Consider the following 25,272-nt stretch of genomic DNA (forward strand, 5'->3'; position numbering starts at 1 on the left):
CCATAACTGTGGTTTCAGGTGCTTTCAGGTCATAGTGTATTCAGATGCTGAGTGGGAACAGTTTATGGCAGCGGTCCCCAACCTTTTTTGCGCCACGGACCGGTTTATGCCCGACATTATTTTCACGGACCGGCCTTTAAGGTGTCACGGATAAATACAACAAAATAAAACTAGTACCGGTACCGAAAAAAAAGAAGATTTATTCATAACACGCGTGAAAAGACCCAGGAAAACCGAGTTAACGATAAAAACGATAACAAAAAAATGCTGAAAACCGATAAAAACCCTGAAAACCATACATTTCACACCTGAGCCTCAACTCTCGTGGCCCGGGGGTTGGGGGACCGCTGGTTTATGGTATATTACACCAGTAAAACAAACCAAATTCTGCTTCCTGCCTCCATGAAAGTTTACTGATAGTAACCACTCAGCAAATACACAGTGACAGATGATGTAAGACAAACCAGACAAAGCCTGGGGAAAACTTGAATGATGACTTGTGCTAAGGAGAGCTGATGTGACACATTGAGTCATACTGAAGATATTAGATAGCTTCGCCTTTTTTTCCTTTATTGTCAAGAAATAGTCAAAATGATATATGGGGTGACAGATTGGGGTGAATTTTGTTGAGGCTTTATGTCCTAAATCAGGTTGGAGGTTGGAGACAAATGTACTATCAGCAGTAGAGTCTGTCTATTATTCAGCTGCTGGGGTTAAATAAAATGACAGAGCAGACTACCTGTTGGACCAGATGAAGCGAATAAAAGTCAAATGGTCACAAAAAGTGTTATATGGAATGACGGAAAGTTTATGAGCTTTCGCTGCTGACAGAGTCTTGTTATCTGTCTTCGGGCTTCTCGGCTGAATCTAAGTGCTATGTCATGAATTTCCACTCAGCAGAAGAACAGTTTGGACGAATTGGTTTGTAATTCAGTTAAGACAAACAGCAAAAATAATACCAGCCCTATCCCACTTGTATTCATTTTCTTTTCTTTTTGGCTATTTACAAGTTGTTGCCCTTTGAAATGATAATGCATCTGAAATCCTGCTCTACTTTGAGGTTAGTTTTTGTTTTATCGACTTCTGTTGCTCGAGGGAGTTTTACAGAACGGCAGAGTGTGTAATCTGGAGTCCTGTGAAGATGAACCAGGGGGATTTTTCTCCTCGTGTTTTAGATTCGACTGCACCTGCAAGTAAATTTGTTTTTATGCAAAGTAATATGTAACAAAACATTCATTCAGTTAGGAAAAATTCAAAATTAAACTTGTAAAAATATGCCCCACACTCCTAAGCATATTAATGAATACAAATGTTTATTCTGCAAGTGTCTCCATATCATTTCAGTCGCACATGTATGTAACAGCCAGTGCTTTTTTTTTTTCTTCCCTAAACCGTGTGTGGTACAATATGACACCAACACAACATGATCATGCCCAGCTGGGATGGAGTGACTAATGCCTTTCAGCTCATTTGGGCCACTGAAAAAACATCTCAGAAAAAAACATCAAATTACTAGCGCCACACCAAAAAGTAATCAAATGTCTTCATCTAATTTGTTGTCAACTAGAATTAAACACAGAAAAAATATGTTTTTTTATTTAAAAAGGGGGAGCATGACCCAGGTCTTTAATCTAGACATTGTGTTTTATATATATCTGGCTTATATCTTGCATTGTTTAAACAAATTCATCCCACCAAACACAATATAAATGCCTCACATGTAGCAATACTGCAATCTTCCCAGGAGCAAGGAAAAAATCCCTCCCAGGGCTGGACTGTGCAGATTCCTCAGTCAGATCTAAGTTAGTCTGTTAAATATTAAAGTCCATGACTGTAGAGAAAGACAGTGATGAAAATGTATGTCTTGTTTCAAAGGTTGCCAGGAGAGCTTACGTGTAAAAAGTTGTATCTGAACAAATCATATGTCCATAAAACGTCTGGAACAATGTTCTTTGGACACATGAGACCAAAATGGAGATGTTTGGCCATAATGCACAGTTGTTAGGCAAAAACACATTGGACATTATGCTGGACAAACACTGGACACCTTGGACATTATGCTCTTTACATACTACTGAAATTGGTTATATCTTGCAGGGTTTACACATCCCATTCATCCCACTAAATATAAAAGCTTCAGATATAGCTTTTACTCTCACATCTTGTGACTGGATTGGCATTTTAATGGCGTTTGGAGTCACTGAGTCGATCATGAACTCCTCTGTGAGGCTGTCTGTCCAACAGCTAAAGTTCAGTGCAAATTAGGCAGCAGGAAACGATCCTACGTACAGCAGCAAATTTAACAGAATGACTCAAAAAGAAAACAGTCAAGGAATTGCAATCCAGATCTCAACCTGATTGAAACACAGTGGCAGAACGTTAAGAGAGCTGAGCTTAAACGAGTGCCTGCAAACCTCAATGAATTGACACAATATAGTAAAGAAGAGTGGGCCTAAAACTCCCCAACAATGATATGAGAGACTGATAAATACAGAACATCACTACTTCAAATTATTGCTGCTAAAGGTGGTTGTACGTGGAATCATGAGATGTACCTGGTTTTCAAAGGACCCTATGCAGTGTGAAAAACTCTTTTATATGACTGTATCTCAGATGTCCTGAAAAATAACAACAACAAAATAATAATAATAATAAGCCAATAGGACCAAACACATTTTCTCTGTAACAGACCATACATTGTGGAACAAAGGCCTGTGGGGGAAAAGCTAGCACAAAAGTGCTGCCAGACTCTATTTTTTATTAAGTACTGTCAGCAGCTTGGTCTCCTGCATGGTCTTATAGTACAAAAACACCACAGGCAGACAGTATTTCTAGATTCTCTCTGAGTTGTCTTGTCATCCACTGATTCTATAAAAGTACAATGTTCCCTCATACTTCCCTAGCATCTAAGTATTACCTAGTTGTGGGATTTGCAGGAATTTGGCTGGCAGCCACCTTGTATGTTGACCGTGTTGACTACAAAGCAGCTGCTCGAAGCTGACTCAGGATTTCACAACTAAAATTTCTCCTAGCGACTGCCGACTGCCGCTTGCCACTCACTCTTAAATTTATCTGTGCCTTTGAGTTTTCCCAGCTCGCTCCGGCAAGGCGTTAAATGGACTGGGACAGTGTGACATCCACTTTCGGATGGCATTGACCATTGGCTGAGAAAGGTGGAGGACACAGTTCTATTTCCATCACAGTCTATTAGAGGGAAGGAGACTGGCGTCGAACAATTCAACTCCCTGAAGATAGAAGGAGACATTAAGGGAGACAGCGTGCGGAGGGGAAAGAGGATAGAAAGAATGGGAACGTGGAAGACAAAGATGGAGTGTGTATTTCTGTGTGAGAGAGAAAAGGCAAGCTGGGGAGAGACAGTGATAGGTTGACATGGGGGAAGTGAGATGTGACAAGCTGAGAGAAAGAGATGCTCAATCAGTGCTGTCAGGTTTTCTCGCAATCACAGACAGCCTGCAGTTGGAGACTGCAGGCAGTACTATTGATGATAGGCTGCCTAATGACAGCTAGGCGCCCAGCAGTGCTGACTAAATAATCAATGGACTCATTTGTTCACACTGGTGGAATATTTTTAAATACACATTTCATGATATTTATTGTATACGCCTGTGTCAGAGAGGTTTGTGAGAATGGATCATTTGAAATGGCGCAAGAACACAGAACTTGATTAAAGCAGCTTTCTCTTTTTGTGGGGTTGCAGTGTTTGGTATAAATCTACTGAAGGCATGCAGTAACAAAAACAGCCGGTAGCTCTCCATTTGTCTGCTGTAGGTGACCGAAATAGAGAATGAAACTGCAACACCTTAGGTGTGAACGACACCATTGGATTTTCACTCTTCGTGCTTTTGTGTTTGCAGCCCTGGACACCACCAAGGATCCGTGCCAGAATGTGAAGTGCAGTCGCCATAAGGTGTGCATTGCTCAGGGCTACCAGAGGGCCATGTGTGTCAATCGCAAAAAACTGGAGCACAGGTAGGAGGAGCTGCAGAGCTTCGATGCTTTTCTTTTTTTTTCAAACGTGTTGTAGATTTCCAAGTGGACAGGATAGTGTCAGCAGTTAAAAGCACTAGAATTATCAGTTGGAGAGTTAATGAATAAAAAGTAGTTAAATGGGCCATCTACCAATCTTTTACTGTCTTGTTGCTGTTGTTTTTGGACTTTCTTCCAATGTTCTCAGATTAAATTCTGTAGGTTTCGGTGTACATAGGTCATTTGTAAATCACTATCACCTTAATTTTATTGTCTTGAAAAAGGGCTATGTAAATAAAGCTTTAATTATTGGCTAATTGATTGGCTAGCAAATTTAAGAGGGCTGTGAAGTGCCATGAGTGGAGCTTAAACTCTCCTACTGAGCAAGCTCTAGTTAGAAATGGCTCAGGACTTCGGGCGGAAGATTCACACAAGAGAAAGTGACAGAATGTCCAGGAAGTGTATAAAGTTGAGTGAGAATATGTATTAATACTTGTAACGTCAACACTTTCTTGGTGGAAATGACTAAAACCTGGGCAGCTGGTGAGTGGGAGAAGAGATGAATAAGAGCAGGTTAAGAAAACAAGTTTTCAGCTGAGACTCACGTGTTGCTGGTATTTGTAAGAATTCTCAAGCCCACTGAAGGTACTTTTAAAAGTTGTTTTCATTCCCCACTGCAACACTGACATGTACAAAACAATCTATGAGTTACAACTTTTAAATGGAAATAAACATCCTCTGTGTTGTTTAGCAAAAGTGTTTTTATTTTTACGTCTCAAACAGCTTTAATGACATTTATATTTTGCACTGCTTTACAACAGGGAAGTCAAAACTGGCCTGGTAAGACTCCGGCCAATTGGATGACTTTGGAAAAGGAAGGCGGGCATACATTTTGGAAGTTTAACTGTGTTTTTATAGGTTTTTACAGCTTTTCTTACTGATAAAGACCTTCCCCGTGGCCAATTTCACTACAGTATAGAATGAATAGATAAACAAATGACGGAAAAGTTAGTTTTTCACTATCGATTATAGAAATTTATGGGGTTGCTTTTTCTTGTACACTGCCTGCAATGGAATATTTGGCTTATTTAGGCAATAAGCTATGAGAACTTTTAAAGTAATTTCACACATTTATTTCTTACAGTTGAAGTTGTGCTGATAGATTATTTCAGTTACTACAGCAGCATTTCTTTATCATGAAGAAAAACTGAGACATTATGTTGAAATTGCATATTGAGATATCTCAAGGATTAAATGTGTAGTTAAATGTCTTTTACAATAACAGAAAGGGGAGTTTCACTGGCCCAGATCAATGTGAGCACTATGTGGTCCTCAATGTGTGATGAGATTGATGTCCCTGCTTTATGAAAGTCGCCATGGAGATAATTCCAGAATATAAAGCAAAAGGAGGAAGATGGTTGCGCTTAAGCTCTGAAATTAGAGATATTAGTAGATATATTAAAGAAAAAAATGGCAAGAGCTGATCTTTTAAATGGACCCGTGTTGTCCTTTTCTAAATCAGTACGAGATACTTTTCTCACATATTTCAGAGCACTATATGCTACATATAATAATAGTCGTGACTTATCTTACATGCACATCTGACTGACAGAGCACGTAGTTGCAGTTGGTTAAACATTAGCCACTTGTATTTGTAATATTGCGTTATGTAGCTGAAAGACGAGATCTTTTAGTCTTTTTTTGTACCAGATACTTTGATCAAAAGCAGTCCTAGGGACAATTTTGTAATTTTGCCAATATAGTGATGTGTCAGTAGGGCTTGTTATTCTGATTTCAAATGTTGCCCTCTGCACAAAGACCCTTTAGTTGTCTGTGAGAAACAGTGAGAAGCATTTATCTGTTCTCTCACCCATTCATTCCACTTTCTCTGAAAAACAAATGAGCAGAGTTGCAGGCTGAAAAGAATTAATGGAGTGAATTATTACTACCTGCAAAGTCTATCTGCAGCGACAGGCATTTATCTTTTTCAATAAAGTGCTTCATTTACAGAGTCACTCCAGAGACGAGAGAGACTGTGTCGAATAATGGGTAATAAGCAGGAACGCAACCGCACTAAACCGTCCTAGCATCATTAAGTAGCAGCCGCAGAAGTCGTACAGCAGGCCCTGTGCTTGTGCCCACCAAACATGAAGTCAATCAATGTGTGAGGGCAAAGCAACCGAGGGGGATTTCATGAATGGCGCATCCAAATATTAACAAGCACATTATGACTTTCTAGCGGTTATAATCAAAAGCGCCTTGTGGTGTTTTGTAGCTTGCAGGATGTATTAAATGAGACAGAGTTGTAATGAAAACAGCTTGTTACAGAAGATTTGTAGCTATGTGTTTGACCTGTACCAGCCGGCAAATATTATAGGGCCAATTCATCCAAATTAGAAAACATATTCACTCACTCTTTCAGATTTATAACATGTAGCTATGCAGAACATTTCTGTTTCTTTTAACAAGGATCTCAGAAGTTTGCCCCTGAGCTTTCTGGAATGGAATTTGTTTTGTGTTGCTCACAACTTTGAGAAATTCCACTTAATGCATTCACCAGCAGCTGCTGCTACATTACATTTCACACACTGTGAAGACCAAGTCCAAGGAAGTTTAAATGCATTCAAACTTAAAAGAAATAAGACCTGAGCAAGAGGAATGTGCGGTTGCTGACAATCCTTTTCCAATTTTCATCAAGCACCTAAATCAGATAAAAATGTAGTTGCTTGAAATGTTTTGTTTAAAAAGTAAATACCTCCAGTGAAATACTATGAAAAAGCCATACTTTGAGTTTAAAGCTACTGGACTTTTAGTTTAGCTGTAATTATATGATAGATAAAGTATCATACAGTAGAGGCTGACTAACTTATTGGCCACTGCTACCTCTTTGTTGATCTTTTTTTATATGCATTTGTAGCAGCCGATAAATCAGACGAAGAAACACCCTTCAACCTTGTTATGAATTTGCTCACCAGAGGGCACTCTTGTTAGCAACCTGTTTAGAAAGCCACAAATACAACAACCTGCTGGTCCCAACAGTCCAGTAGAGGATAAATGAGTAAATAAATAACCAGACTTAACACATTTTTTAAAAATCTGTTTATATTTTGTGTGTCTGAAAAAAAAGTATTGGCTACTATATAGAAATATTGGATTTTAAAATCACCAAATATTGGATCAGTTCTTAAAAAATTTCTGTTAAACAGACGTCTGGAATTCACCTCAAAACTGCTAGTCTTCGGTGATAGTTTATGATTGACTAAAAAGTGAATAGCTGTGAAAGTAATGGCATCAGCTTCAGCTGTACATGTAAGATTTTCTAAGAGCAACATGACAGTCAAACAATCCAGAATTGGAATCTAAGAGAGAATTGCCCCAGATCACTACTTCCAGAGTGAGGGAAAAGGCTTTTTAATGCTTTACTTTTGGACAAACATAAAGATGTTTCTTTTATCTGATGTGCTTGCTGATTCTGTGTATGTGCATTTTTATGTCCTGACCAATGAAATTAAAGTAGATTTAGATAATGCTTTATAATATCTACCCCAAAAAGTGCTCAGATTTGTTTCAAGATGGTGAGATTTCCAGAAAGACTTTAATTTGATCCTCAGAATGTTAGCGTGCCATGCTAGCATTTAGCTCCAACTACTCGGTTAGTGAACTGTGGCTACTCCCAACTTGTGTTCTTAGAGTCAGAAATGGACGGATACATCTGATATATTATTATTTTTTGCGTTGGATTTCAGAGGCAAACAGTCAGGGCAGATGGAGGTGCACGAAGGCAGCTGCAAGCCTTGTCCTGTGGCTGCCTCCTCACCTGTGTGTGGCTCTGATGGACATAACTACGCTTCAGAGGTAAAAGCATCCACTCAACATAATTGCTTTATTTATTTTTTTTCTTTATTACTAAAAACATGCACCATAAAATCCTGAAAAGAAATGGAAAATGGACGTGACATCGTTTTAAATAATGAGATGAGGCCAGTCAAGCGCTGTTTCCTGCTACACTGACATATACGTGGGTGAAGCAGGGCAGCACAATTCATCACTGTTAGCAGTAGGATGAGTGCAAAGGCACAATGTTGCCAAGTGATTAATGACTGACGTCGCTTTGAGTGCATCACTGTATACTGGCCAGTGCCAGGAAACTTTATTGATTTATGTATAGTTTTTAATTTTGACCTTGCATGAGAAGACAGCAAAAAAATGACAACTCAATTTTGCTGTGTTTCTCTAAGTGCGGTGTCTCATCTGAATGACCAATCTCTTTTCCTGCGGTCACCCTCATAAATATTTTAACTGCATCCTCCTCTCTCGCTCTGTCTGTCTGTTTCTCTCCTTACAGTGCAAGCTGGAGCAGCAGGCTTGCCTCACAGGCAAAGACCTGAGCGTCATGTGCTCTGGATTTTGCCCTTGCTCCACAGCCTCCGTTTCCATAACGAATGCCGACACAAAGCATGGCAAGTGTCTTTTCTTCACCTCCTTCGTGTTTGTGCATTTCAATTTTGGGAGCCAGCATCATCGCTGTCAATCTTCGTGAGTCAATAATTCAAAAAAGGAAAGTTATGATGCACTGTTGGCCACACACGCATTCTTCTTTACAGATAGGCCTCGCAGAACAGCTCAGCCCGATGCTTGCTCAATATTTGGCATCAATACTCACCAATTTCAGAGAAATCCCCCCAACCCCGTGGTTAAACTGGTCTTTCAATCATGTACTAATTAATTATTTAGAGTGTACACTATCTATGATTGCAGCCAAACAGTATTGATTGTCTAGATTCTTGGGCATGTGAAAATGCCAATTGATCCAACGAATGAAATGTTACTCCTGCTTTTCGTCTGTAGTCTTGAGTGAGTGCTTAGCTACTGAGAGTGGATTTCTGTTGGATAGCAGCAATTTGCGGCCACAGAGTTAATTGCGAAATAATGTTTTCTTTGATTAGCACATCACGCACTTAAATAAATCACAGTGTGAAAACCCAGCTGTACAGCTCAACAACCACTCTACTGTGAGGAAAATCTGTCCCTTTAGTTCTGTTCACTGTAGGGGCATTATAAAGCAGTACTCAGTCTGTGCTTGCCTTTAGGGAAAGTGACTCAGGTTGCTGTTAAGTGTCTGCCAGGATTTTGAATGTAGGAATTTCCTTTTTCCTTCTTCAGAGAGCTGCACTGGGCAGGACCTGGCAGACCTGGGTGACCGTCTGAGAGACTGGTTCCAACTCCTTCATGGAAATGCGAAGCAGAATAACTCTGGCAAGCCTGGTGCTGGCACCGCTTCAGGTTAGAAACTCACGAAACAGCTTTATTCTCTGCATCCTCCAAACTTACGACTCAATTGTGCAGACAGAAAGAAATGAAAGTAAAATGCTTTAATAACCGACAGCACTGGACAAGAGCCTGGTGGCCAGCTGCAAGGACTCCATCGGCTGGATGTTCTCAAAGCTGGACACCAACAACGATCTGTACCTTGACCACGCTGAGCTGGCGGCTATTAACCTGGACAAGTATGAGGTCTGCATCCGACCCTTCTTCAACTCCTGTGACAGCTACAAGGATGGGAAGGTCTCTACAGCAGAGTGGTGCCTCTGTTTCTGGAGAGAAAGTGAGTGGATTGATTTTCTCTGAAGAAGCACAGAGAGCGGAGTCTATTTTGAGTCAAAGCTCTAAACGGGTGAAATAAAAGCTAGGTTAATCAAAGGAAACACTGGGTATGCACTGAAGTGATGAAACGGGCTGCTCATGAATGCTATGAAGTGTGATACACAAAATCTGTTAAAAAACAGCATGATATTCTAAGTCAAGGATTAAGGATTAACACATTGAAATGCGGCCACATATTGGAAGGTGGTAAAATAAATGTATCATCTTTCAATGCGTGACATTGGGCGAGAGGTGGCGTACACCGTGAACAGGTTTCTAGTTCATCACTGTGCCAACAGAGGAAAAGAGCCATTCACACTCACATCCACACTCATGGCCAACATTATTCTGGGAAATACTCTACAGAGTGTTCTGCTAAAAACAGACACACTTAGCATGTTGTAGTGGGGGAAAGCAAAGAGCTTTTCTTAATCCAGAGTTTGAATATTTTTGCACTTAAAAAACAATAACATTAAACATGGTGTTCTTTAACTTCATCTACATACTTTAAAGCACAAGGTCCTCTTCACTTTAGACTTTGTCAGTTTATAAGATGTGTTTGAATCTGTTTATTCATCACTAAACTGTAGACGGATCTAAGACAACAAAACTCCCCATCATGATTGGCATATCTCCTGCTGTCCAATTTGGGACTGTTTTTGTCATGTGGTGTTTTCGTCTTTGACCAATTGAAGGTAATTCTTCATGCCTCCCTAAAGCTTGCCCACAAATGAGTTTTGTCTCTCTACCTTGTTAAAGAAAATGTATTCCTCACTTGGTTTAACCTCAAAAGCCTTCTTTAGCTGTCAGTATCTCTCACTGCTGGTCACTACTATAAAATACAGACTGTATCTAAAAGATAGACATCTGTATTTTCTTTAATTGGCCAGCAGGGGGTGAGTCGTGTTGTTGTAAAAAGATCTGATTTTATTCTCTACAGGGTTCATGGGAATGAACCCTCAATTAATCATTTCAAGCCTTACTGAATACACCATTATGTTTATTTCCCATATGGAAAAGAAATAGTAAAAACTTATATGATTTACTCATGAAAGTGGCTACTTTCTCACTACTTTCATATATTGTTTTAGTAAGTATCCAAAACATACAAGTTTCATTTATATCATTTTTCAAGGGATCTTATATCTGTTTTCACTCTTGTATGCTTTTCATACAAGTTTCACACAAGACAGATACAAACTTTATAAGATTTATATATATCTTTTCCATATGGGTTTGTAAAGTACGATCTTCTTTATACTACAGTAGCAATTAATAACACAGATATTATTTATAGAGCTGGACAAGGTTTTTTTTTTTAACTATTTCTGTTTAGTCACAAACAGTCTGTACTGGTTTTGAGCCACTGGGCTCTGATCAGTAAGCTTGAATGAACATGTAATCACAGTAGACTCGATTAATGTGGAAAAACTGAGACATTTTTGTTAAAATTCCACTTTTTAATATGAGTAAATATGCATTATTTTTTTTTGCCTGGCCAGCTTGAGGTCAAACTGGGTTAAAAGAGTTTGACATTAATGGGGTGGTGTGCTCAGAAAATTTTTCAGAGCTTGAGGATCTTCATAGATGCTATCTCACACATAACCTTACCTTCAGCTACCCACACATGCCCCATCTGACCTTTACTAAGCAACGGGATTTTTCTGGGACTACACTCATTTGCAGGCTGATTGACCCATCGATCAAGTGTTTAACCTGCATGCAACATATTACTCTTTAAGCTCTTTTTTTAAAAGCACAGCACATTTGTATATTTTCTCCTTGAGGTGTGACTTGATAATAGAGTAAAGAAGATCTAATAATGCACCTAGTTTTGTGCAAACACAAGAGCAACTCTGTGAAGAAGTACAGAGAAAGGTTTATCGGCTTGGGGGTCAATACAAAGTGTCTTCTTCTTCTTTGTTTCCATTTCTGTCTGTTCTTGAGGTTCAGCTTGCTTTCTTGTCACTCTCAGGCTACATCCATATGTTCTTTCAGGCAAGTTCTTGACAATCGATCACCCTCAAGGGAATGAAATATAAGACTTCTTACACAAATCGATATGGACAAAAAGTGTAATTAGGAAGAGCATTGATTCAGATAAAGTTTAGGCAGAATACTTTTAGGTATTGTCTGTCATCACTTTTCTCATTTGATTCTCACAGAGCCGCCATGCCTTGCTGAGCTGGAGCGGATCCAAGTGCAGGAGGCAGCCAAAAAGAAGCCGGGTAAACACATTTTTCATTACAATACTTTGCTGTTAAATATATATTTGAAGGTTTTTAACCACTACGCTTGCATAGGAACATATGTTGAGCAGGATCTTGTTGCTCTTTTAACTCAGATCCTTTCAAAGACATACTATGTCGTACAGCTCAGCCATGAACTGTACCATCAAGCTGGTGTGTGCCCTCAGATTGGCTTTGAGTCTCTTGGTGAACTTATGTAACAAAACACTGGAAGCAGCAGGCAAGAAGCTGTAGAAGGCTCATTAAAGAGATCACAAGCACAAGGCTAGGATTAGGCCCTAATCAGGCTGGGAGGGGAGGGGGATTAGGGGGCAGCACTTGGCTTTGGGAGAGAGCAAGGCTGAAGAAACACCACGACACAGGTTCTACATACTACGTGCTCAACATACTGTACAACACAGCGGCTTTTCTTTCTTCAGCTCCAGACCTAGAGATTGGTTCTCCAATCCCTGAAGCCCACTCGTCTTACTTATTGTGATTTTTTTTTTTTTCACAGAATTGGGGTGGGGAGGGTTGGAGCTTGTTAGAGAGCTTTGCTTTGGGTTTGACAAGTGTCCCGAGGGATGCTGAAACAGTTGAGCTCTGTCACAGAGGCTGTCACTATATTTTCATATGCTACTCTGGCAATAGAAGGAAACACACCACATCACTAAATCGTATCCACCAAACATGTGTGTTTGTTTAAAACAAACAGGGAAAGTTTTCACTGTCTCCATGGCATTCTCTGCCAAAAAGCTGCCTCTCTATCCTAACTGATGGTCTTATCACAGGTTCACTAAGGCGTGCTGGCATTCTCGTTTGCTGCACTCATTTCCAGCATCAGTATCAGGCAGCTGTGTGTGCTCAGGGTATCAATATTCAAGAAATGGCTGCGTGTTTGTATGTGTGGCTCTTTGCAGGGATGTACATTCCCAGCTGCGATGAGGACGGCTACTACAGGAAAGTGCAGTGCGACCAGAGCCGAGGGGAGTGCTGGTGCGTGGACCAGCACGGTGGAGAGATGATGGGCACCAGAATCCATGGCAACCTCGACTGTGGTAAGAGGATTGCAAACAAATACTTTCAATCTCCATCTCTTGAAGTCGTGTTTTGTCTAAATCCTTAAAGTTAGGTACTTATCGCAAGTAAGATGATTTTAGGCAGTTTCTAATGAAAATCAGCTTTATTCAAATAGATTTCTGAAGCCAGGGTTATTTATTTTATCTCTTTTTATTATTGGTAAACTTGAAATTTCACTTTTCGTATTTAAGATTAGACAGGTTGTAATTTTCTCATTACATTTCTATGGTTTTCCATTTGTTTTTACACGCTCTGAGCTCTCAGTTGCAAACTTGAGAAGTTTTTACATTTTCTGCAGTGCAGGAAATGTAAAAACTTCGCTCATTAAATCCCTTTGTGGATTTTAGAGTCAGAAGAGCTGTACCAAATTATTAGTTTTGTGTCAGAGGAAGAAAAATAGTATCCAAGATTCAGTCAGTACTGCTTGTTTTGTTTGATCAAAAGTCAAAATCCAAACAAAATTAGCTACCGACAAGAAAACAGGCAATTCAGCACTAATGGAAAACAGCTCTTCCTGCAGAAAAATACAGGTCAATTGGCTGGACCAGAACACTGTCCAGAGTATTAGAACAAATTCTCTTGGATAGGTTTGATAAGAAAAATAAACAAAATGCAGATTTATGTGTACTGAACCGCAGATACAACAGTGTCTGCTTGACGCATGAAAAACTTTGGACAGGCGAATTGTTTATCACTACACTATCTTATAGAGTCATGTATCACTGGTATTCAATCTATTAACAACAAATATGGTAGGAGCATATTTGAATCCTGGCAGGCGGGGGTGCTTTCATCAGTTCTTTTTATTGACTGAAAATATGATATATATGCATTGTATGGAGAGTCTTATTTATCATCTTAATTATGCCGTAGTAAAAGAGTGGAGTGATTTCTGCTGCAACTGAGGACTAGAAGCAACATTTTCTCTCATTCTATTTGGCAGACCAAGCAGTGACTAAAATATGGCATTTGGGCAAGATCATCAGGACTGAGCTCTATGATGGTGATTCTGCGTAGCTCCAGTGTTGTACGCAGAAGCAAATGTGCTTTCAAACTTGTTTTGCATGTCTACAGATGATTTTTTATCCTTCCCCTACTCCAGATTATACTGATTATTTGTTATGCTTTTATAGTAAAACACAATAAGCCAATATGATAGACAGGTGGACTCCAAACATTTATGACTGGTTATTTATGTCGCAATTAATAGATTCTAAAACTATGGCTAAAATGGTTTTAACTAAGCCTACAGTAAGGCCTTGAATATAATTTCCATATACATGAGTCCACTAGGTTTTGCTTTGGTCTGAGGGATGTTTCATCATCAGATGGTGAGCTTTAGTGTCCTTGGTGTGTCTGCATGCTTGCCAATTTTTTGTGATCATGCAGACTTACCCGCAGAGACTTTACATTACAATGCACCAATTGTGAATATGCCCCAGGCGGCAGACTTCAGAGGCGTATAACAGGAATGACTACTCGGCCATCATGTCTCCAGCTGTCTGTGTTCGTGTATGCAAGAGAGTAAAAATCAAAGCTTTAGCGACATAAAATATTGTTCTTATTTCAGGAAATAAGTCCTGTTTGTGTTGCCGTGTCTGTGTGGTTCTTGTTTTTTTCATTTCTTTCTGAAATTAAGTTGATCTGACCCACTTTTTACAGATGAAGTGATGGGATATTCTGGAGATTTTGGAAGTGGAGTGGGATGGGAAGATGAGGAGGAGAAGGAGGCAGAGGACAACGGGGAGGAGGCAGAAGAGGAGGAAGAGGAGGAAGGTGAGGCAGATGATGGAGGATACATCTGGTAGAACTGTGTGACCCCTACACGGAGAGCATGGCTGCTGGCCTGAAAATCTACAGAGACGGCTCTCTCCTAAAAGCTAAAATTTATGGGGTTCGTGCTCAGGAGGTACCGGATTGTCCTGGTGGGATGTGTAGTGCTTGGCAGGTCCAGTGATGAAACGATGACCAGTTTCTTTTTGTCTTAGATATGTGTAATTGCTTCATTCTATTCTCTGTTTTTTGAGCAACAGAGCTTTTTTGGTTTGTTTTGCTGTCCTGAAAACCAGGACCCACTGACTACTGCACCATTGGTAGCTGAAGTCCATCAGAATTCCTATCTTGTTCAAGCGCCATCTATGCATATAGAGATTACCAGTAATTTTGTATTGTGTAAACTGTTGCTTGAGTATTAGAGTTGTTGTCCCACTGGAATGACTAGAGATCAGAATTTAAACAAACAGTTTGACATTTTGGGAAATAAGCTTATTTATGGGTTTTTTTTTTTGCAGAGGTTAGATGAGAAGCTCATTACCACAGGAATAAAGACCAGGGGAAGACAGTTGCTTTGATCTTTCTGTATAGAAAAAGAAACAGCCAAACATTTAACATTCATCCTAATAGCCTAGCAGGGAGCTGGACTCAATCCCAGCCATCTAAAGGGGTCTCCAGTACATCACAAGACCAAAAAAGTTAACATTTATATCAAGTTTGTTTGAACCTTATTTTAAAAAGCGCTAGGGGAAGAAACAGTCTGACACATCATTTTCTTTTTCACACTTTGTCTACAAATGAAAATGTGATAATTATTTACCTTCAATGCCTGGGTTAGGATACCTTTAAAAGTAGCTACACTAGCTGATGAAACAATCTGACAAATGGACCAGTAGTGATCACATCAAGAGAATTATAGATCTGCTTCTCCCAGTAGCTCTACATCTGTTTTGGTTCCTTCTCACCTCTTTCATGACACCATTTTCTGTCTCCGAGACACCTGAAAAGCAGGCACTACCTCCCGATCAGCACCAAACAGCAGATATACACATTTACTGTAGCAGCTGGTGATAACAGTGGAGCATTTAGCAGCTAAAGGACCAGATATTTCCCTTAGGAGTTGGTAGATCAAATCACACAGTTACTAAAGCAGAGTAAATACTGGATTTACATTTGCCAGAAGATAGTCATGAATGTGATAAACGCTAATATTCTATCATTGGTTATGTAAATAAGTTCTCTATGTCAGCTGTGCCCACAGCTTGTTTCCTCTGCCTCGGATGGCTAAACAATTTCACAGTAATTCTGATCTCCAACTTGCCTATTTAATGCTTTTTTTTAAGTTTGCTTTCCAAAATGTCAAACTTTTCCTTCGAAGCAGCTCAGCACAATGTAGTTATGTATTTCCAAACTGATTATGTATATAAATCAAGTGAATCAACTGTGACGGAAGCTTAGAGGATTTCAGGTCACTATGGTTTCAAACTATTTTTGTGAAGGTCAAAGCAGTTTTTAAATTGTACATGTTTTACTATTTAAGTGGATGCACAGAACTATATACAGTACCTTTATTCCCAGATGGATTATTGAAAACCTTTAGAATGTACTTTAATGACCCAAACGTCACCCACAGTAGAAACCACTAGTCGCTGTCCTCTGCTGACTCTGAAATCATGTCAAAGAATGTGCCACAGATATTTGTTTTCTTTGCAACTTGAAATACTGTATTTTGTGTTTCTAAAAGGAAGTGTGCATTACTTGAAGTTCTGTGTGTATACTTGAATTTACACTGTATTTTTTTTTTCTATGAAAATATTGTTGCCATGTCTTCATTCTTGCTATCGATAGGCCACACATTTGTTTGTTTTTAGTATTGCATGTTAGTAAATAAGAATTTAATTCTTGGCTGAGCACTTTACTAATAAAGGCAATGGAGCCAAGTCGTATGTTGACTTTTATTCTTACACAGTATATCACAGATTAAAATGGTCACTTAGAGATGGATGTGTTAGGAATCGTAGTGACGGTGGCACCGAGTCACACGCTGTCTTTCACTATTTTTGATTGTGAGTATTTTTAGATGATCCTGCAAGGCATGCAAAGAAAACTGTGCTCAGGTGCCTGTGGGGAAATTACTGTATAAGATAAAGCTAAATTAACTGTCCTCATTATACTGGGAGAAAATAACCTGAAACTTAGCCTGCCACACATAGCCATTTCTGCTTATACTAAATCATGAGTTTGTTGTGTAAACATGAATAGAACTATGTTCTTATCAACTTTGGGTCCCCAAAATAGTGCATGAAACACAGAAGGTTGTCACAGCTAAGGCATGCTAAAGCTGTCAGTACATTTAATCATGTTTAACAAGGCACTGACAAAAACCAATGTCATCATGCAGCCTGGGAATATTTACAGAGATATTTGGGTGCCACCTCATGCTAGAAGAACAAATTACAGCAGCTGGCTGCTAAATGAATGATAAATGTTTAAGACGGCACTGTTTGAGGTCAAACGGATTATGCAATTGGGAATGAATGGATCTGAACTTCGTTACTTAGCAATCCTGCTCAGTTAAAATCCTTGGATCAAACCACTTCGTCATGAAGAGGGTCTGACAAATCTAAATGCAAGCGTCAAACGTGCAGCGATTTCAAAGCCAGGACTAAAAAATTCAAAGTAATTTCTCAGAAAAGAGACAACCAGTGAATGGCCAAAAGAATTGAGTTAATGTGGTCACTTCTCTTGGAGAGTATTAGAAGTCTGGCAGCGCTCTGAAATGGCTGCAGTCTGCTGATATTACGGGGTGCATCACCATAATTAAGCCTGGAGATAAAAGCATTAAAGCCTTTCTACACGTCGACGAGTGAAAGGAAAATTTCCGTGATGTGCTTCGGCTGAAAAAAAAAAAAAAAACATGACTGCATCTGCTTGAGTTGCTTGGGGTATTTAATGACAGGTCTGAATCAAAAATTACTCCAAGATTACCAGCTTGGGGCTTCATTTTGGCTGATAACTTAGACACACACACAAAATGAATATTTAGGAACCATCTGTAGCAGCAGTCCCGAGTCTTGCGATTCTATCCCCATTCTTATTTTATTAGTAAAATAATGTATTTTTAATCATTACAGTTTGGAAAGGAGGTTTATTACTTCTTGTAATAACTATATTAATAATTCTGTTTTATAATTGTATTCCATCTGGAAAGATCAGGTTTCCCAGTGGCATTAAATTAAAAGAAAAATGAATACACTGAGATTCAATGTGGTAAAAAAAATGTTAAATATCAAAAGCGTAATTGTGTGAATATTCTCCATAGCCTTATAATAAATAATACTGGACAGGCATGATAAATGCAGCTACAGAGTGAATAGTTTCCTCCAACCAAAACAGAAAAGTTGTTTCAGACTGGTTACTTTCCACCTCTGACGTGTGACTCATCTTATAATGACAATGCTAAGATAATAATATACTATAATGAACTTGTATGAATAATGTACAGGCTTAAAATACCACCCTAGCAAACATTTTCATAAAAATCCTTGGGGCAAAGTTAAATCCTGGCTCCAAAAACCCATATTTATAGCTATTCCACCGGAAAAAGGAATACTAGCATGTGAAAACCAGTGGAAAAAGAATCAATCAAAGAGACAGGGCCAGTTTGGTCTATAAAAAGCAGGTTTTATTACATGTCAACTGCTTATTAAGTAGATCGAAATTTCACATCGTTCTGTGTTGGTGATGTTATTTAACATGAACCTATATTCACTGATAACTGTTGAAAATATCAAATCAAGTACTATACAGTTACAAATAAGTCCTTCATAGTGTTTTTTTCAAGGGCAGTAACTGTACAAGCATTTACATCAGTATTATACATAATTTACATGTGTTCGGTAAGTGGTACACAACGCTGTTGAAAGGAAAAGCAGTTTGTTAACACGCATGCTACATTTTAGTAAACAAACGAGACTCCCTGTATGAAGTCTGTTTTTATACATATCTTTTAATCTGGGTTGTAAATATTCCTTCACATATTAATAAACCACATATCTAAACTGTAAACAAGGGCTGCTGAAAATATGGTGCAAAGATCACATGCCTCTCTTCCTGTTTTTGTACTTCATGTTTCTCGTAATAAGGAATAAATGTATACAGTGTAAAAAATAAATAAATAAAAATCAATAAAATATTTTCATGCATAGAAATATCATGCTAAGAAAAAACAAAACAAAAAAATGAATCAAAAGCAAACTTAAATTTCAAGTATGCTGAATAAGATTGGATTCATTTGTGTAGTTAAGCATGTAAACATTTGCATGTGCACTCTTGTATCTTTTCAGACAGTCATAAAGTACCTGCAACACTTGAACCTGGGTAGTTATTGAATTTAATTTATATCTCAGGCTCTAGATATAATGAATCAATACATAAATAAACCCCTTTTTTCAGTCTCTTATTCAAATATTGCTGCTTTAACCCGGACTTTTTTTCTATGCTTGATTCAAGTAAGACCATGAGGAAATACTGAGCAGAGAGATGAGACACTCTTTTAGTGGGTGCTGGTTAAGACTAAGGTGAAAAGACTCAAAAGTACATATATTCTTTCCTAGTCTGACCTATATTCTATGAGGGATGTTTTTTTCTTACAGTCTTTGTAATACAATAAAGCAAAGGACAGCTTTTTTATCTTTCAATTCTATATTGGACGGCCCATAAATAAGTCGGTCCTCCTGTCAAATTAGCTGCCTTCAACCCAGATCCTCAACGCGTACAGGTTGATTTCACAAAAACCAACAAGCCAGCTTCATTAAGATGCCGAAAGCAAGCAGCACATTAATCACAGCACACTTATCAACATGATGTCTAATTTCACTCAGTGTATGCCATCATCTTTTCATTTAACAATTTTTTCACCTTTCTTGATGACCAAAAATGAGATTTTTATGTTATTTTGGCTCAGCACTCAGCATTGAAGATGTTTTTTTGTTGAAGTCCAACATCTGGGCCTGCTAATCCCTAGTCCTTAGCATACATCTTTGGCTTTATGTTTTAAATGCTAAGGCTGTGCACTAACAGACAAAACAAACTAAAAAATATCTTCTGTACTTTCTTATTTATCTACAAGAATCTAAAAATCTAAACTAGACTGTCTTAACGCAATTAGCTAGCCCCTCACGATCCCCTTGAGCCCTTCTGTTTCATCACTCGCTCACTACTAAATTCCAAGATAAACACAGAAGTAATGCAACACTGAACCGTGCATATCTACATTACTGCATAATGCATGGCTGTAATCTGGTATAACGCGACCTAATTTATATTTCATGCAACTCAATTGTCTCTCAAATTAATAACACATTTAGGACAGTTCACATGGATTTAGGAATTAAAATATTCTTAGTAGTAAGACCTGAAATTTGGATGGGCTGACACTCACTAAGGATCAAACTTCTACATCCTTTTTGGTTAAGCTCATCTCTTTGTCAGTCGATATACTGTGATAACCATCTGAAACCTTCCCCATAGCCTTGTTTTTTCAACACGCTGCACATGAAAATCTCGAGGGGTCGAGCATTCAGCTCCTTCAGCGACACATTTCCCTGTCAGTTACAACAAGGATCAATTAGAATGACGATCATATGTGCTCCTGCATATTTCTGTGAATTAAGAAAGAATCCTCAAGACATGCCTACCTTCCCGGTAACTTGGCCATCAAGTGCAAAAGCTCCTCTAAGTCCTCCTTCGCTGATAGCTTCGGGGCGGTCAATTTTATTACCTAACACCAACACTGGCACATTGACTATGGTCTCATCTGCCAGGAGAGCCTAGAAAAAATAAAAGAGAGACAAACTAACCAGCAATCCATTGCTAACACACAAAAACAGTCCTGTGTGGTGGAAACAGTTTGTAACAGCAATGTTTAACCTTACATCAAGTTCAGTCTTGGATTCTGTGAGTCTGTCATGATCTGCACAGTCTACAAGAAAGACGACTCCATTCACAGCTGGCAGGTAGTTCTTCCAAACTCTTCGTGCTATAAAGAAGGGAAAACGGCTGTGAATTAGCTGCCTTTGCAACAACTCAACATGAGTCTCTGAAATGCAGCAGTCTAACTATAAACCTTTGAAAATATAATTGTGTCCTGTCTCCTATAGAGAAGCGGTAGTTCACACATCCTCACATCTAAATACACACAAATACAGATGAACTATTTTCAGCTAATATGGCTAATTACACCTCAAGTCAAGTTTAAGCTGCTTGCCACTAATAGCAATGATAAACAGTGTTACTTAACTAATATTAAACTCTAATTAGACAGCAATGGACAGATGTGGAAACAAATCAAATATGGGTTTTTGTCTTACCAATGGATTTAGATCATTTGGATAATGATTTTCAAATGAAACTATAGAGGGTTAGTATTCTCTATCTTTATTTTTAATAGCACTGGTACAAATTCTAATTACAATACATCCTGCCTTTAAATTTTCTGTTGACATGTGTACAATGAATCAGATCACTCAGCATTCAAGCGTGAATGCATGAGCTAAAAATATAAAATTGAAGAAAAACAACAGATCATTGTGATGGGGGTCTACAGAGACATCATGTGGCAGCCATGTGCACTGATTTGTCAACCTGTCAGTTTGGTTATACATGTTTCTGATGACAGGAGGTGCTACCGTTGAAGATAACATAGGCAGCAGTCACTAATCTTCAACTTTTCAACTTACAATAGTACAAGTGTATTTTGTGATCTAGTAAACCGGTTTCCTCTCCTTTCTGTATTTAATAAACGTTAAAACCAAATGAATGGGGCGATGTGAACACATATGCTAAAGGTTTGAGACTCAATCAGATGCTCTAAGCCCGAAGAAATGTAGTGTTGTTTCTATCCTGTGCTAAATAACTTAAATAAATAACACAAACAAAATAGATACAAAAAATTCAATAGCGTCTCACTGCCAGCAAAAATGGAAATAGATCTCACCTTGTACATGTCCTCCGAGATCAAACGTAGTAAATGTCATGCCACCGATTGTTAGCTCTTCAGAAGCTTTGTGTGAAAGAAAATACACCTGAGATGTTTTCGCACATGAGAAAATTTGAGATGCACAGACAGAGGAATGTCAATGACATGCAGAGACCTGCACTGCTAAAAGATGATGTTAGACTAATCGCAACTTTGAGGCCACAAATTAAAATGAGCCCCAATGATGGTGACATACAGCAGGGTGGGAAGACTGCCAGCTATAAAGTAATAGCCGGGGTCACTTTATGCAAAGATAAGGCTTAAAGGTGTCAATCGCTTAACTAATAAAGACACAATTTTTTACTATTACACAACACATAAGACAGTCTATATCACAGGTGACACCTTTTTAAGAGAATGTATAACAGTAATAAAGTATATGTTGAGGAACACTACAGTACACTATCAACACTTTAATGAAATACTTGCATCTTAAAAATAAATCAGCCATTATTTATTTACCATATAATGACTGTATAAGCAGCACAATAACAAGGCCAATATCACATGGTTTTAGGAGCATGGTATTTTTAGAAGACAGCGCGATCACAACCTGTGGCCTAATATAAAGAAAAATCCAAACCAACACCTGGAAAAACAGCACATGGGTAACATGCACTCTGAGTGTCTCCTTACTTGGATGAAGTGTTGGAACGTGCTGCCCAAGCCTGTCATCTTTCAGCATGTGTAGGAGCGTTGTTTTACCGGCATTGTCCAGGCCCAGGAAAACTAGCTTCCCACTCTTTTTGTAAAGACCTGAAAGGATTCAGAAGAATTCTTATTTTATTCCACTTCACGCTGCGCTGCAGTTCTATCACCTCTGAGTTTGCTGGTCTGCTGACCTCAGAGAATGAGACGGGACATGTGGGTGAAACAGCTCAGACAAGAGCACGACCATTAAGGGACTTAAAAACAAATAAAAGTATCTTAAAATGGATTTGTGGACATGCTCTCGTTAAAAATCGAGTGGCTACATTTTGCACCAGCTGGAGGCGAACAATTGGAGGCCTGGCTAATTTAAATAAAAAGTATATTGTAGTTATTAAGATGTGATGTTTTAAAAAGCATGTATTACTGTTTCAAGGTTGCACAAAGTTGACAGAAGCCTCAACTGTAAAAAGCAGGATTTTACCACCGTGTTTACGTGAGAATGGAGCTTTACAGTAGAATCCATTTTCAGACCTGAATTTGTGATTATAGTGCTGTGTTGAGTTTTTAACCCAGACTGGAACACTTAAAGAATTGCATGCCCATGTTTGTAAGGATTTGATTTCCAAAGCTATCTATATGTTGAAAATCTTGATACTATAGGCAGTTTATATAAGCTTCAACCAGATTGATTAACTGGTGTAGGAGAAGTTAGGGAACAGACATATATGCATATGCTGTGATCATTATAGTAACATGTCAGTGCCTGAACAAAATGCACCAACCTTAGGATGGGAGTACTTAGAATGGGGTACATCATTTCAGAGCAGCAGACAGTACTCACCTAAGAACTGTAAAATACTACTAAACCCCCTGTAGATCCAGTCAAAAAAAAATGACATCCTGACAGCGTGCACCTAAAACAAGAAACAAAGCCGTTTACGAGACAAATTAAAATATGAAAAGCATAGAGATGCCAGCGTTATGATGCAATGTTTACATATTTTCTTAAGAGCATAGTGGGTTTGATTTGTTTATCTACAGTGGACTTAAGACTCCAAGCTTATCGATTTCTTTTAGCAACGTTTCCACATAGCAAAGAAATGATGTACAACTAATGTGGAGCGGTTATAAAGGAGTCTATAAGGATTCTGACCTACACAGAATCAATAATGTCATCAATTAAATTTTATAAACATACATCAACATTTATGTAAGTAACTCCTAATACAATTTTTAAGCACAGTAGTATTTATTGCAGGATTTCTGATTTGCAACGAAACATATCTTTCTAACATATGCCATTTTGGCTGGTCACACTGAGTCATCATACCTAAAATTGGGCAAGTAATAATGTCTGCAAGAGCCATGCCAAAAAGTGATTGTCTGCCAAGTCTAATATCTTTGCTTATATTGGTAGTGAACAGGATTTACAAAGGAAATATATCTCAAATAAAGAAATTTTGCAAGCGTCTTTATGACTTTGAGTTATTATACCTATTCTGTGTTCTACACTGTGCTCAATCCAGACCTTTTTGGCCACTTAAAAGATCCGTATACAACTGTTTTTGTTAGCATTTTAGCAATTTATGCTGTACTCTGGTTCAAATTGTCCTTGAAAAATACTTTTTTTAATGTCAATTAGAATTTTTACCTGGATAAATAAAAAAAATCATATAAAGTGACTTTGCCAAAAGCTGATTGCAGCTTCTACCATGTGACAGGAATTTTTCTGGTTCAAAATTACTTGATATCATTCATTAGAGATATGTTTAACCATTATTATAGGTTAACAAGTCACTTACAACAGCTAATCCCTTTTCGGCACTGGTCGAAATGAGTCTACAGCTCATAACACGAGGCATCGATAGGGTTTTTTCATATCTGTGACATAACAAACTGTTATCTCCTTCACCTACAGGCAAGGCAACTAACGGCGATGCTACCCATCTGTACCTAATGAAATATTTACAAAGACTAATTGTTAGATCTGACTTAATGTTTCCCCATGAATTGAAAGCAGAAACAGTGGTGCAGTTTTAAAGGACACCGCAGTATTTAGCTTCCTGCTTCGGCGAGTCTTGTGAAAGATTACCCTGGTCAGCTAGTTAGCATTAACATTGTTAGCCCCGGCTCTTTCTAGAATCTGACCACAAGTGGGTCAAGACACTGTTTAAGAAACGAAAAACCGCGAGTGAAACCCAACATAAGAGACAGCAACACCAGAACAGGCTGTTTCCCATTGACTTGTTAAATAAAAACGACAGTACTCTCTGAGTTTACCTCGCTTACCTGCAGCACTGACAAGCTGACAGTTCTCGGTAGTATCGCTGGTCTCCTTGGAAACAGTCAATCAGGGGCCTCCTCTTCTTCCTCGTGCTTTAGAGTTTACCGCATGACTTGCATTGGTGCCCCCTCCCGTCGACCAGACGCAACCGATGCTGCAAAATGTGCTATTAATGTGTCCTGCGCTTTGAGGTTACTATTCTTAAAATTTCAGAGGTTTTTGTCAGTACTTTCACTTTGTTCTGTTCTATACTTATACTGAACCGAGAAGAAATTATTGTATTTATACTCCAATACCTTTATTTGGCAGCTGTTGCAGCTTGTTCCTTTACTCATAAAGTAAGACTTTACAAGTAAGACTCTACCCATAAATACTGTGCTTGTAAAGTCTGCTTTGCTCCAGTCTCAATGAATAATTTATAGCTCAATAAAACTCTAACCTTTCTTCTTGGAGTATGTTCAAAGAACCCAAAGCAGGGCTTAAAAACGAAAAACGTTTTGCAGACTTTCACAATAAGGTGATATCGGTTGCATTGCTCGTTTTTTAAGGGGTCTGCTTCTCGTTTGGGGTGCAAGAGCTCCCGGGTT

At 38.6% G+C, this 25,272-nt stretch overlaps 2 protein-coding genes across 4 annotated transcripts in view; one reads left to right on the forward strand and one right to left on the reverse strand.

Annotated features, from left to right (window-relative positions):
• LOC146512578 (testican-2) overlaps positions 1-16,651 on the forward strand; it is a 47,726-nt gene extending 31,075 nt beyond the window's left edge. The window contains exons 3-10 of the mRNA XM_085169466.1: positions 3,876-3,990; positions 7,734-7,842; positions 8,333-8,451; positions 9,155-9,270; positions 9,374-9,592; positions 11,796-11,858; positions 12,779-12,916; positions 14,601-16,651. Of these exons, the coding sequence (XP_085025592.1) occupies positions 3,876-3,990; positions 7,734-7,842; positions 8,333-8,451; positions 9,155-9,270; positions 9,374-9,592; positions 11,796-11,858; positions 12,779-12,916; positions 14,601-14,746 (1,025 nt within the window). The 3' untranslated portion in view covers positions 14,747-16,651. The remainder of the gene's footprint in view (positions 1-3,875; positions 3,991-7,733; positions 7,843-8,332; positions 8,452-9,154; positions 9,271-9,373; positions 9,593-11,795; positions 11,859-12,778; positions 12,917-14,600) is intronic.
• On the reverse strand, positions 61-24,799 carry sar1aa (secretion associated, Ras related GTPase 1Aa). Of its 3 annotated transcripts, none has more exons than XM_085169476.1 (7): positions 24,691-24,799; positions 23,243-23,315; positions 22,387-22,506; positions 21,709-21,774; positions 20,648-20,751; positions 20,411-20,542; positions 61-20,317 (listed from the first exon to the last, which is right to left on the reverse strand). In XM_085169476.1, exons 2-7 carry the CDS (start codon positions 23,298-23,300, stop codon positions 20,201-20,203), a joined length of 597 nt encoding a protein of 198 aa, XP_085025602.1. In that variant the 5' UTR covers positions 23,301-23,315; positions 24,691-24,799; the 3' UTR covers positions 61-20,200. The 3 variants fall into 3 exon arrangements, with proteins under 3 accessions (XP_085025602.1, XP_085025603.1, XP_085025604.1); XM_085169477.1 differs by having other exon boundaries at positions 24,682-24,745; XM_085169478.1 differs by lacking the exon at positions 24,691-24,799 and having other exon boundaries at positions 21,709-21,796.
• Positions 24,800-25,272: the final 473 nt, after the last annotated feature.

This window comes from Neolamprologus multifasciatus, chromosome 8 (assembly GCF_963576455.1).
Source record: "Neolamprologus multifasciatus chromosome 8, fNeoMul1.2, whole genome shotgun sequence".
Lineage (NCBI taxonomy): Eukaryota > Metazoa > Chordata > Actinopteri > Cichliformes > Cichlidae > Neolamprologus > Neolamprologus multifasciatus.